Source organism: Condylura cristata, unplaced genomic scaffold (genome assembly GCF_000260355.1).
Source record: "Condylura cristata isolate star-nosed mole 26May11 unplaced genomic scaffold, ConCri1.0 scaffold00024, whole genome shotgun sequence".
Classification (NCBI taxonomy): domain Eukaryota; kingdom Metazoa; phylum Chordata; class Mammalia; order Eulipotyphla; family Talpidae; genus Condylura; species Condylura cristata.
In genome coordinates this window covers 1,914,235-1,928,232 of record NW_004567125.1, presented here as the reverse complement: position 1 = coordinate 1,928,232, position 13,998 = coordinate 1,914,235, and the positions used below count along the sequence as shown (strand labels likewise).

Here is a 13,998-nt window from a genome sequence, read left to right as displayed (position 1 = left end):
CTCTCACACACACACACACCTGGCTGACTCCTCAATCTCTCTCTCACACACACACACACACCTGGCTGACTCCTCAATCACCCCATGGAGAAATCCCAGAAACACTAGTGCATGGAGTGGTGGTTGGCTCAGCCCTCTGTCCCCAGGATGTGGCCACACTGCAGTACTGTGCCCCCCGCCTAGCTGTGGACTGCCTCACCCAAGCCCTTCCTAGCCTTCCCCACACCGCCCTGATCCTGGACGTGGCCTGTGGCACTGGCCTGGTGGCTGCTGAGGTGAGGCCTCCCCACATGTCCTGCCCTCTCTTCTCACCCACACCTCAGATTCATTGGTCCCAAACTGAGCCACATCCAGTGCAGAGCTCACTGCCCTGCCCGAGGCTCAGAGATCCAGCTGGAAAGTGGCAGGCATGAACTGTGACTGAGCACTCTCCCCCATCACCTCAGCTGCAGGCTCGGGGCTTCTTCCAGCTGCATGGGGTGGATGGGAGCCCAGGGATGCTGGAACAGGCCCGGGCCCGCGGCCTCTACCAGCATCTCAGCCTCTGCACCCTGGGCCAGGAGCCGCTGCCCAGCCCTGAAGGTACTCCCCCTCTCACCTGAGACTCCAATGCCCACCCCCTGACCAAGCCCACCTTCATAGATCTCCTTCCCTTGCCGCCATCTCCCCTGCTGAACCCTCCTCAAGCTCCCACTCCCTTTCTTTGCCCCCAAGACCTCACAGAGAACCTCTCTGACCTTTTGTGAGCCCCTCTTACTAATCCCTGCACCCCACGATCTGACCTCAGCCTGGTACTGGGCCACAGGATCTGGAGCCTGCAGACACTAGTGACCAGCCTGTCCCTTGCCACCAGGGTAGTCTGAGGTCACACCAAAAACAAACCACCACCCACATGCCCATGCCTCACACAGGGACCTTTGACGCAGTGCTGATGGTGGGTGCTCTCAGCGACGGCCAGGTGCCCTGCAGTGCCATACCTGAGCTCCTGCGAGTTACCAAGCCAGGTGAGAAGCAACTGTCCAACCACATACAAACCTTCCCCTCTCCAGACCCACAGATACCAGCCTCATAGGCCAGGCAAGGGACAGGGTCCTGCCCGGGGCCACAGCCTCCCCTGGCATTGAGCCATCACCTGCTAGTCCAGGGCTTGGCCTCAGCTGCCACTATCCACAGAGCCAGGCAAATAGGCAGAGCAGCCCGTGGCCAGCTTTCCTCTTGTCCTCTGGCAGCCAGGAACAGTTAAGTTACGCCCTTGTCTCCAGCCTCTGCCTCCTCTCCTGTCAGCAGAGCAGCAGAGTCCTGCCCTGTGGGGTTAGGGTAAGAACTGAGCAAAATAATGTCTCTATGGCCTTTGCATAGGAAACGCTCAGCTCAGTTATGTCAGCGTCCAGCTCACTAACACATGGGCCCCCATTAGATGAGTCTCCGTCCGGGTCTGTCTCCTTATCCGTGAAGTGGGGCTGCTCGGGTGAAGGGTTAGACGTGAGCACTTTGTAAATACCGCATGTGAGGCTGATGTGCAGGTGACTGGTTCTGGTGCTGTGCCCTACTCTGCCTTGCCCTGCTTCTGGGGAGAAGACACAGCCCTACCCTTTGGTCCTCTGTCACCAAACTGTGGGGGAACAATTAGGCCAGAGGTGGACACATAAGAGTTGTGATTGCTCATTGCGCCAAGAATTCAAAGACATTTCTGAGGCCTGGTATAAGGCAGTTCAAAAAAAGTTAGAGGTAGGACGCAGGGAGGGGCGGGGGTGAGGGGTGTCAGGAGGCACCAGCTGAGCTGCGGAGCCACGAGGGCTCTGCCACAGCAAGGTCACAGCTTCTTCCTGCCCTGCTCCTTCCCCCAGCGGCCCTCCAGGGGCTGTGGCTAAGCCTGGGCAGGTCTGGGCAGGCTTCAGCCTCAGGGAACTATGGCAGCTGACAGATCTAGGAAGATTGGTGGGGACAGAGGCGAGGTAAAGGTTGACCTAGGGACAGGAAACTCCCATAGCCTGAACCGGTAAGGAGTCTGCCTCCTAGCCCTGCCTGTGCTGGCAGAGCCCTGTCTGCCTGCCTGCATGCCACAGGTGCAATGGCTTCAGAGCCCTTCCTTCAGTGAGCCCTCCCTTTTCATGCAGCCCCCTCCTCCAGTGGTGCCCTGCTGCTTACCCCTTCCTCCAGGGAGCCTTCCAGACACTGATCTCCTAGTGTTCCTGAGCCCACACGGCTCAGGAAGACCTAGAGGGACTTGGTCACCTGTGCTTTCAGCCAATGCTTGCTGGCTGTGCTGGTGTGCCTGTGAGACAGGGAGCCATCCCCTTTGTGCAAGCTGGGAAACTGAGGCCCAGAGAGGTAAAGAGACTGGCCCAAGGTTTAAAGCTCATGTACTTCCTGTGCATCTAGACACAGCCTTGCCTTCCAGCAGAGGGGCTGGGTGAGCAGTGAGAAGCAAAACCCCTCTGTCCAGGATTAGCCAGGAATTCCCAGCCCCAGGTCCCTTGAGCCTTGAAGGGTGGGGAAGGCTTCAGTCTAACTGAAGAAGGGAACGGGAGGGGGCTGGTGGGAGAGTGAGCGCCAAAGGCTGGAGATGGGAAAGACTGGCCTGGGGACAAAGCTGAAATCCAACAGTGTGCCCTTGAGCTGCTTCCCCTTGCCCCTCCCTTACCCCTTCCCATCCCTCCCCTCCCCAGGCGGGCTGGTGTGTCTGACCACCAGGACCAACCCATCCAACCTTCGCTACAAGGAGGCGCTGGAGAACACCCTGGATGAGTTGGAGCAGGCGGGGGCTTGGGAACGCCTGCTGGTCTGGCCTGTGGACAGATGGGAACTGGCCACCTCTGAGCTCGAGGTGGTGCCTGGCTCTTCTGACAGTGAGGGCTTCATCTCTGGCATCGTCTACCTATACAGAAAACAGCAAGCAGAAGTCGGGGTTGAGGGAGCGAGGCCCCTTCCCCAGTCCCCTGCAGGTCACTGACCCTCCATGTGGCCTGGCCAGGCCCCTCCTTGGAGCCCCTCCGCTTCATCTCCAAAATGGGTCACCATGCCAGCCTGCCTCTCAGGAGAGTCTGCCCATTAAAGTTGGCCCAGAAAAGCAGCAGGACCGTGGTTCTGTGATTCTTTTGCCCCAGCTGTCTCTGAGGACAGAAGTCAGCTGAGCCAGGCACAGCATTTGGGCCACAGATGTGACTGTATGAGCCCTCTCAGGCCACGCATGCTCTCTAGTTCACGGGCTCCTGGCTGGGCTCTGGCTACCTTCACGCATGCAGGATTCAGTTTCCTCCTCTATAAAGGGCCTGGAGGCAGCCCCCAGGTGGGCAGGTGAAAGGGTTTGGATGACTGACGGCACTGTGGGACTAGACATGAACAGGGCTGATGATAGTCCTCCCAACGGGCTGGGCCGGGGTGCCGGCCGGGCGGTGCTGTGCTGGGCCGGGGAAGGCTTCCTGGAGGAGGAAGCCCAGACCTGGACCTTCAGGATAAGCAGGATTCCAAGGGGTGGAGAAAGTAGGGAGAGGGCACGGACAATCTAAGCAAAAGTCAGGCGGGAGGTAGGGCTTGGAGGTGACCAGACCAGCCTGGCTGCAAGACAAAGCTGGTACAGAGGGACAGGACAGGTGGCCCACTGCCCAGGGCCGGGTGTCCCCATCTCTCTTCCTTCCTGGGGTCCCCAGCAGCTCACCAGGGTCGTGGGCACCCAGGACCTTTCCTGTGAACAGGTATTCCCTCGAGCATGTGAGGGCTTGAACGAGGTGGTTCCAAAGGTGAGGACAGATCCAATTCTTGACAGTCCCCCAAAGCCAGGCTTGTAAGGGCTCCTGCCCCTGCCCACCTCCACAGCTGGAATCAGAGACAGTACAGCATGTTCCTGTGCACAGGTCCCATTTATTATAGAAAACAACAGTAACTACAGTGACAAACAGATCTTAAATTACAAAACAGAAACTGCATGGGAGGCAGGGAAAAGCCCCAGGGTGTCCGGGGATGAGGGCCAGCAAAAGACCGCTCCCCTGCCCTCTCCAGGCTAGCCAGTGACCTTGACAGGGGCGGCAATCCAGAGGTAGCCAGTCTCAGGAGGCAGGGTCCTTCTGCTGAGGTGGACCTGGGGGGCTGCCTGGCTGTGGCGGGGACAGAAGGGAGGAGGGGTGGAGGCCAAGTGGGCTGCCTCAAGAGCCCCCTCCCCCACGACTCCCCAAACCAGTTTGTGGTGCCCTCACCCCTCCCCTCTAAACCTGTCTGTCCACTTTGTGCTCCTCTATGAGCAAGGCCCAGCCAATCTCATGGCCACAGGTTTCCATGGGCAAGGAACAGCCCAGTGCTCCCTGACCCACCCAAAGATGTGGGTAGAGGGAGTGGAGAAGATCAGAGAAGGGGACAATGGTCAACACAGGCATGGGCAGGGCATACTCAAACCCAAACAAAGTCAAGGCTGAGCTGTCCTGGCCAGCAGGCGCCAGCTCCCAGCTCTGTGGCCACACCCTGCTGCCCCAGCCCCCTCCCCTGGTGGTGGCCACTCGGGAGCGAGGCCCAGGAGTCTTTCTGTCCATTGTTGTCGAGGTGGGCTGTGGTCAGGTGTCCAAGAGGGGCTGAGGGCCGCTGGCCTGGCTTAGTCCCTGTTTGCCCAGCCCCTTCAGCCCGCAGCCTGTGGCCGCGCCATCCCAGGGTCATAGGCGGCACGGAGCTCAGTCTATGGAGAAACGAAGCCAAAGCGTCAGAGCGGAGTGGTGGCACCTTACACGTAGTTGCTGCCCTGTGCGGAGCGGGCGGGGATGTACTTGGCCGAGTAGGGCTTGTCGGTGCGAGGTGGGCAGTTGCAGCAGAGCAGGGCTCCCCCGAGAAGCAGCAGGCCAGAGGCTGCCCAGCCAATGTAGAGCCCGGCGCCCATCTCCCGCTTCTGGCCTGAGGCCACCAGGGGGTTGTAGAAATCTTGGATGATGTTGTGGGCCGTCCAGGACACAGGCACCATGACCAGCAGGCCGGCCAGCAGGAACACCACGCCCGCCACAATCATGATCTTGGCCTTGGCGCCCTCGTCCTCCACGCAGTTGGTACACTTGCCACCCACCACGGACAGCAGCACGCCCAGCACAGCCACGATGATGCAGATCACGATGAGCGCGCGGGCGGCCTGCAGGTCCTGGGGCAGCGCCAGCAGCGAGTCGTAGACCTTGCACTGCATCTGGCCAGTGCTCTGCACCACGCAGTTCATCCACAGGCCCTCCCAGATGGTCTGTGATGTGACGATGTTGCTGCCGATGAAGGCCGTCACGCGCCACATGGGCAGCGCGCAGCTCAGGATGGCACCCAGCCAGCCCAGCACAGCCAGGGCAATGCCCATTACCTGCAGCCCCATGGAGGCCATTGCTCAGCGTCTACCACGGTCTGGGACCCAAAAGCCTGTGGAGACCTGGCCTTGTGGGCTGGAGGCTTCCAAGCGCAGAGGATGGACACTCAGCGTCCACAGGGGGGCCTCTCGCTGTGAGTTCAGTGGCAAAGTCAGTCAGAGCAGCCAAGTGTCCTCACCTGAGTCAAGTCGAGTCAGAAGCCACAGGTGTCTCTGGAGATGAGAGTCAGCGAGAGAATCAGCCAGCCAGTGTAGCCAGACCAGTTCCCTGCAAAAAGCTGCAGCTCCCTGGCACTCTGCTAAAGGCGGGAAGGGTTATAAGGCTCTCCAGGTAGGCGGGAGCAGAGGGAGGGGTTTCAGTCCCTGGGGCCGCCCCCTGACCAGTTCCTCTGGATTCCAGAGCCTGGCCACAAAGGCACTTTCAGGCCCCAGCCCTGGGTCCCTGAGTCACTCTCCCGGGGATAATCAGTCTCAGAGGAAACTGCCCTCTCCCTTGCCCTCTCCCCTGCCCCCAGGTCCCTGCTGAGGTCAGCTGGGAGAAGACTGAGTCACAGCCTAAGGGCACCTGGATGTGTCCAGGGAAGGGGCAGCCAGGCATGACCAGGCTCAGGGCCTGAAGACCAATGTTCGTACACCCCAGGGCTCCTTCATTGCAGGCTGGGTGGGTGGAGAGGGGTGGGGACCCCTTTCCAGAATGAATGTCAAAGAGCTGCCACACCTGGGTCACTGCTGAGGGCTTATCACCTTCATCACTGGTCTGATCTGCTATTATGACTCTCATCAGCCATGTGTTTGCCTCACCAGCGGTCTTGGCATTGACCTGGGGAGGTCCATGGAGGGATGAGTTGTTGGTGCCTGCTCTCCCCATCCCTGACTACCAGCACCTCCCCTGACTTCCCATTCCTGCCAGAGGAGCATACTCCTTTGATTTGTTCCTTCAGCCAGAGAAGAGGAAACCTCTCCCCTTTCATGAAGCCAGTGGGCTCTGTTCCTGCCAGGTCTGGCTTGACTGGAACTGAGTGAGGGAGGCCCCAGCCAGCAGCAAGCTGCAGGCCACCCCTATGGATGTCAGCCCAACAAATGAGTGTTTACTCTGCAGACACAAAGCAGTTATCTGATAAGGCCGGGGTGGGTGCAGAGTCCCTGGAGACTTTATTGTTTTCAAAAAAGTTTTATTTTTTTATGCGTGCAAGAGCTGGGATACAGTCCAGAGGTGCAGGGGTGAGGATGAGAAGATAACACCTGAGACAGTAGGGAGCAAAACAGGCAGATCCACTGAAGTACACTACTGAGGGGAGCAGCCGGTGGGTCAGGAGAGGTCTGCTGTGCTATGTGAGTCAGCTCCCTGGGCAGGGATCAAACTCCTGCTGCAGTGGCTGTGGATAGCTTCATAGTGCAAGCCTTAACCCCTTGCGCCACCAGGGAGGGCCCCCAGAAGACTTTAATTGAAGGAAGAATTTGGACTAGAGGGGAGGAAGGGCCCTGGGGAGGGGGCTTGAAATGAAGGTGCTCTTGGTGCCCCCCAGAGCACATGGTAGCCTTGGGTTATTTATGCTGCAGTGGACAGGGATAAGTCACCATGAATGGACTCCCCTGGAGTGGCGTGAGAACATTTGGGAAGGACAAAGGAGACAAATGTACCAAGGTGGGGAAATACAGAGAGTTCTGGGGGTGGACAGGAAGCTAGTCTGACCCTAAGTTTAAGGAGAGGGGGAGGAGCCCCGGTGAAAGGACCAGAAATCGTCCTCAAACATCACCCACACCTGTGCACAGAGGCACAGGGACGAGCCAGGTCACTAGATGCCAGGCTGAACAATGCCCACACACACCTTGGATGTTGGAAACAGGATAGAGGTAACTGTAAGGCAGGGGTCCAAGATTGGCGGGGTCCTGTTTCAGGATAGGGGGCCGAGGAGACCTGGAGAAAGGGGTAATTATGGGGGTGAGAGTGACTGGGGCTCCTCATGGCTGAATCAAGGGTACCCCTCACTTTCCATGATCATCATGCTAGGGGTCAGATTCCAAGACACCCCTGAACCCCAGCTTTGTCCAGCCACCTGGGATGACCCAGCCCTGTAGTCCCTGAGCTTCCTGTGGGAAAACCATCAAGTGGGCTTGGTTGAGGGTGAAGGCATCTGTGAGCCTCAGTCACGGGAGGCCTTTGAGACAGGATTGCCCACTGTATGGTGAACCTCGGGCTGGCTGGGACCACCTAGTACCTGGGGGAAGTTGTGTATGGTTGACTGTACACACATCCGTCATTGCTATTGTTGCACCCCCCCCTCCACACCCCACTCTCTACTGGACTGGGGGTTCCTGGAGACCCAAAGTGATGCCTGAGTCAACCTCCGTACCTAGCATGGGGTTGACACATAGTAGGTGCCAAGCAAGGAAGGAGTTTTTCTCTCCCGGCTGCCCTCTGCTGCTCTCCCCGCTCCTTCCCTCCATGAGCACACACATACACACACCAAAACAAACAAGGATGATTTCTCCCAGACCACACCCCCTGGGATTTTCCTTACAAGGCTCTGAGGATCAGCACCCAGGACTGTGGGCTGAACAACAGAGATAACTACCTGAGATTGACAATAAGAGCTTTCCGGCCATGACCTCATCCCAGCCTCCTGTAGTAAGCAGGCCAGGGACTTTTACTGCCTTTGCGCAAATGAGTAAACTGAGGCACAGAGGGGGTCGGGGCTTGCCCACACAGGGTGGGCACTCCATCATCAGAGCCTCCTTTGCCAGGTGCCCCTTACCCATTGTTCCTGCCCTTCAAGATTTCTGAGTATAGAAGTGAATTGACCAGGTGGCCAGACCCCCTCCCCCCAACACACACACATTCCCCTGCCAACTTCTTGTCTTTGTTCTCCTGGGACATGGTCAATTGGAACTTAGGAACGCATGGGGGTAGGGAGCAGTCAGGCTTTCCACCTGTGGCCCAAAAGAAATGACTAGGAAGCTGTCTAACCCTGCCTAGCTCAGCCAAGCATGTCAGAGCTGGGGGAGGACTGAAAGGGCAGGGGAGGAGGGCAGGGAGAAGGGGGGCCAGTAAAGGGGCCGACCCAGAACAGGGGCGATCTGCAGGGAGCTCAGGTGGGGCTGGGAGCCCAGGTGTACAGGGGGAGGAGGAGGGGAGTCCCAGGGGAGCCATGACTACCGCACAGGAGTCGCTGGCTGCATCCCAGTCACCTGTGCAGGAAGAGCACCAGCGTGGAGACCCTTCTGGACACGCTCTAGCCTCTGAGCCCCTGGCCTGGCCCTCTCACAACCTCTTAGATAATTTTTTTAAAGATTTATTTATGTATGCATACAGAAGTGGGGTACAGGCCAGAGATGGGGGGGTGAGAGGACTCACCAGAGACAGTGGGGAGCAGAATAGGCAGATTGACAAAGTACACTGCTGAGGGGAGCAGTAGATGGGTCAGGAAAGGTCTGCTGTGCCATGTGGTCACCTCCCTGGCCGGGAATCAAACCCGTGCTGAAGTGGCTGTGGATAGCTTCATAGTGCTGCGCTTTAACCAGGGAGGGTCTGTCCACTTAGATAAATTTCTTTGGTGACATTTTATAATGTGTCTGCCACACATCACCTTCGTTTTGGGGACAGGAAAGGAAAGCTGGCACTTTTTTTTCCTTTTCTCCCAATATACACTGCATATTTTTATGCCAGTAGAATTGGACCACACATGCTGGTTTCTATCAAGGATGGCCCTCTCCCTCCCCCACCAAAAGAGATCTCTTCGCCCATCCCTGCCACCCTGTAACCAACCTGAAACTGTGGTGAGGCCAGTTCTGATTATCAGCCTCCCTCTTTGGAAAATGAGGATATAGCAGCCGCCCCCCAGGTCCCCTTAAAGACAGTGTGAAATGTGATGATGATGTGAAAACTGACTGTGAGCTAACAAGTTTGCTACCAGAGTTTGCAATGTTAGTGCCATCAACCATCATGCCAGCCCTGTGACCCCAGGAAAGCCAGTTCCGTCTCTGAGCCTCAGCTTCCACCTTTGCGAACGAACACGAGTGCTCCTCTCCCACTCTCCCAATATGTCTGTGAAGTGACAGAGGATGGGAAAATGCTTCATGAACCAGAAAGCTTAGCATCAAGACAAGGAGGGAGCCACGGCCAAGAGCACTTGCTACAAAAGCACTTGCTACACTCTGCTCCCACCCTGCACATACCAGGCAGACGCCAGGGCTTCCCAGGCCCTCAACCCCAGACCCAGGGGCTTGGCCGAGTCTTTGGTCACAACACATACACCCCTAGCTCCCTGGGCACCCCTGGGAGGGCCAGGCAGCTGCTGCCTGGCCAGGGCCTGTGCCCACCAGGTCCAGGACCCAGAGGCCTTCACGCCTTGTGTTCTAGGAACAGGAAGAGTAAGGACAGGTCACTCAATGTCAACTTAAAGTTACTTGTCCCCACCAAACATAACATTTGATCCTTACAAAACCAAGCAGCTTTTTTGGAAGAGCTAAAGGAAGCAGCCTCACTCTTGGCTAAAAAAAGCAGTCTTGCTGGAAGTTGAACAGTAAAATTATTCACTGTTTACTATTGCAAGGAGTTTGCCATGTCTCCGCCCACAGACCCAAGTTAAGATCATGTCCTTTTCTTTTTTCTAAGATTTATTTATTTATGCATACAAAACCTGGGAGTAGGCCAGAGGTGTGGGGTGGGGTGGGGAGGGTGAGAGGATCCACCAGAGACAGAGCGAGGAGCAGAACAGTCGGACTGACGAAGTACACCGCTGAGGGGAGCAGCGGGCGGGTCAGGAGAGGTCTGCCACGCCATGTGGGCCAGCTCCTTGGCCAGATAGGACTTGTGCTTGATAGTGCTGAGACTTAACCCTGTGTGCCACCAGGGAGACCCCAGATCGTGTTCTTTAAATGTTGAAATGTCCATAAATAACCTGCAGTAGGTACGAGCTGGTATTGCTAGGTCGCTTTGGAGCTTTCTTCCTGAGTGACTCCCGAAGGAACATGTCCTGCGGAGTGTGCTGACCGAAGGCAGTCACTTTGGTCACTTCCAGGCCAGGCCAATGGGGACTAGCCGCCTCCCACAGGCTCTGCCGGCCACGGGGACTTCTCCCAGGGCGGACTGAGCATCAGCCTGGGGGGCTGGCTCTGGGTTGGGACTTACAGAATCCGAGGGAGGAGGTGGTGGCCCCTGCGTGGCTCTCATCTGAAATGACCCCAACCCTCCCTGGACTGAGTCCCACTCCTGCTATTACCAGTTCTGTGACACTGGGTAATAGAATGAATTTCTCCCAACCTATGTCCTCACCTGGGTAACAAAGAGGACATGACCGCCTCCTCTCCCAGGTGTGGGCAGCTGGCGGGAGAAGGAGTGGGAGCCCTTGGAGCCGGCCTCTGGCCGGTGGAGATTCTCTGGCCGCACAGACAGGTGTGCAGCAAGCCCGGCTCCCACCCGAGAAGGTCACAGGCGATGCGCTCAGAACAGGCCCAGGCTGAGTATAGCACCCCCTTCCCAGCCCCCCAGCTCTGGCAACCTGCACTGGGTGGCCATCCTCCCCATCGGTGTGGGGTAATGACAGGCCCAGCCTGCCAGACTGGCAGATCAGGTGCTGCCCCCAGGCCAGTGCCCCAAGTGGGTTAAGGGAGAAGGTGGGGGTGGGGAGGTGGCCACATCTGGGGTGTCTCCAAGGAGGAGAAGCAAAGCTGCCTCCTGACTGGAGTCCCACGGAGGGCGCTTCTGGGAAGCAGGACAGAGTAGGGAGTGACTGCAGAGACAGGGAAGGGCGGAGTGAAGGGGGCTGCTTTCCTCAGAGAAGCTCAGAGAGGAGCCAGGGCTCCGTGCAGGGAATGAGACTTTTTTTAAAAGAGGATGAGATGGAGATTTTGAATTATTTTCCTCTAAGTTAGTGCATCTGCTTCCAGCTTCTGTCCAGCAGTTTCAAAGAACCCCAATCTTACGGGAGACCATGGCTGTCTCACTATATTGCCCAACAGCCCAGCCCTTCACAGGGCACTTTCCTCCCTCCAGGCCCAGGCCAGAGGCGTCCTTCCCACACCCTCACACCCTCCTCTCCCAAACCCCACCCCCTCTGCTGCCCCATCTGTGTACAACTCTCCAGAGATGGGGTGGGGGGGGCGGGAAGAGGAGGAGAGAAGACCTCTGGAAGGAGGGCAGGGGATCCCTGAGGCCCCGCTAGTCTGACAGAGGAGTCAGTCCTGCCCAGGGCCCTCCCCCAGGGAGCCCTCCTTCTTCCAGACCCCTCCTGTCCCCTGGTCAAACTTCTGTGGCGTGCCTGGCCTCAGTGCCGTGGTTTATGGGACATCATTTAATCTCCCTACAAATCATGCAGGAGCATCATCATTACCACTTTAGAGATGAGCTGATGCGGCAGTCCAGGGCCAGAAAGTAATGACAAGTTCAGGATTCACACCCAGCCCTGGCTGCTGCTGTTACCCTCTACAGCCACCCTCGTGTTTACTACACCTCATTATTTCTTCTTTTATTCTTTCATGAGGACATAATGAGCACAGGCTAGACCAGGCCCAGGGTGGGGCATGCAGCTCAGTGGGAATCAGGCCAGTGCCTGCCTTAAGGCCCCCCCCAGGACTCTGGAAAGGAAACAGTCAACTCCAGCTGGGGTGCAGGGCAGACTTCTGGAGAAGGTGGCAGGGAGGAGAGCTGGAGGTTAGTAAAAGCTTAGAAGTCTCTCTTGAGAGAGTTCTGCAAAAAGGTGTGGCAAGGGGCAGGGCATGGGGAGGGGGAAGTGGATTTGAGGCGAATGGAGCCACAGGGGATGGAGCTGGGCTGGGTAGCACAGCAGAGGTCCGGTGCCCACCTAGGAGCTTGGGGCCACAGGCCAGCCGAGCACAGGGCCAGCCCTGTCAGCTTTGGCTGGTGGGAGGCACCTGAGCCAGCAAGGTAGGTTAATTGTGGGGAGAGAGGCAGGAGGGTTGCCCTGCTCTGGGGTGGGTGCTGAAGCCTTAGGACGGGAGAGGTGGGACTCCATGGGGGGCAGGGCTATCTTGAGCCAGGACAAGTCTGGACCCCAGAGAAGCCTGCTGATGAGCCTGGTCTCCCGTGGGCAGAGCAGCAGACAAGGAGACGGGGCTTCCCATCCTGCTTCCTCTCCATCCCAAGGGTGGGGCCTCAGAGGCTCCTGGAGCCTGGCACCCTTTTGCTCCACGCGGACTGGGCAGGGCAACACCTGACGACTGTCTGATTCGGTGACACATCAAGACGGAGAGAGAAACCAGCAAGTTGACCTGGGGATGAGCAGACCTGCCGCCAGTGAGTCAGCAGTGACGGGCCAGGGACAAGACCCAAGAGTCTAGGGCTCATGAGTAGCATCTCTCCCCGGCCTGGGTGACTCATAGATCTTATTACCCCTCCCTTCCTTAGCGAGCCCCAAGGCCTGGCCCTTGGGGCCTCCTGCAGCCTCTCTCCTGATTCTCTGCCTCCATGGGTAGATAGCACCCCCTCCCCCCCACTCCCCGCATCCTGACCACCCTGCCTTCAGGCCCCACCTGCCAGATCTTTGATCAGCTGCCAGCTGTTTGTACTGACCCAGCCAACCAGCAGCCCTCCCTCATTTCCCCAGGCTCCCAGCCTGGATCAGTCTAGCCCCAAGGAAGGGTGTTCCCACCCACAGCTGGGTCACCTGCAGGAGGTGTGCCCTAGCCAGGAGCAATGCTGAAGGTTACATTTGAGCTTTTTTATGTCTCCATGTTCTTCCTACAGCAGGGCTTCACCTACATAGGTGAGCAGGTGAACTGCAGGTCCAGGGGGTGGGGTCTGGCCAACAGCCACAGCGATGGCGTCTCCACCCCCTCAGGCCTCCCATCTCCAGGTTGTGTGCGCCTGCCAGATGCCAGGGTTGAACAGGGGCCTCTTTCCCTCCAGTCGGCCTCACTCCAGGCCTTTCCCATGTAGTAGGCTGGCAAAAAACTCAAACTTAGTCGTGCAGCTCCTTCTCTGACTACGGTTTCTTCAGGTCCCAGGCCCCAGGAAAGGCCCCCGTTGCCCTGTCCCTCCACCAGCAAGCCCTGGCACTATGGAAACCACTGGGCTCCAGTTTCCATGGCCCCTTCAGGACCTGGGTTTCCATGATCTCCCTGCTACAACAATCATAGAGCCATCAACTAAAAGATGATGTTCCTGAGAATAGTGGCAGGTGCACAGAGCTGTCTCGGACACTGCTCGCTCTTTTTTTAAAAAATAGATTTATTTTATACATACAAGAGCTGGAGTGTAAGCCAGAGGTTCGGTGGGGAGGTGAGAGGATACTCCAGAGACATTGGGGAGCAGGACAGGCAGATCCAATGAAACACTCTGTTGTGGGGAGCAGCAGGTGGGTATGGAGAGGTCTGCTGAGCCATGTGGGTCAGCTCCCTGGCTGGGGATCAAACTCGAACTTCAGATAGCTTCATAGTGCTGAGACTTATTCCCTTGCACCACCAAGGAGGCCCCCCACTGATTGCTCCTAAGTGGCCCTTAAGCTTCCTTGTCATACCTCCAGTGGATGTGTCTCACCCCATCCTTTCTCTTTCCGTATTCTGGACAGAAGAAACCTGGCTCTCCTTGACCCTCAGGTTTTTACTTTCGGGTCAAGCTTGAGTTGAGCTTCTACCTCAGTTGCTGCTGGAAATGGGCAGGAGAGAGAACAAACACCAACTGCTATGGCACCAACTGCCCACACCAACCACTGTCTCCT

General features: G+C 57.5%; 2 protein-coding genes across 2 annotated transcripts in view; one reads left to right on the top strand and one right to left on the bottom strand.

Annotated features, from left to right (window-relative positions):
• Positions 1-3,067, top strand: part of WBSCR27 (Williams Beuren syndrome chromosome region 27) — a 4,353-nt gene extending 1,286 nt beyond the window's left edge. The window contains exons 3-6 of the mRNA XM_004688030.2: positions 147-275; positions 447-582; positions 912-1,004; positions 2,670-3,067. Coding sequence (XP_004688087.1) covers positions 147-275; positions 447-582; positions 912-1,004; positions 2,670-2,953 — 642 coding nt within the window. The 3' untranslated portion in view covers positions 2,954-3,067. The remainder of the gene's footprint in view (positions 1-146; positions 276-446; positions 583-911; positions 1,005-2,669) is intronic.
• Positions 3,068-3,849: 782 nt separating this feature from the next.
• Positions 3,850-5,403, bottom strand: CLDN4 (claudin 4). Its single transcript, XM_012729292.1, has one exon. It carries the CDS (start codon positions 5,336-5,338, stop codon positions 4,709-4,711), a length of 630 nt encoding a protein of 209 aa, XP_012584746.1. The 5' UTR covers positions 5,339-5,403; the 3' UTR covers positions 3,850-4,708.
• Between the last annotated feature and the right edge of the window lie 8,595 nt (positions 5,404-13,998).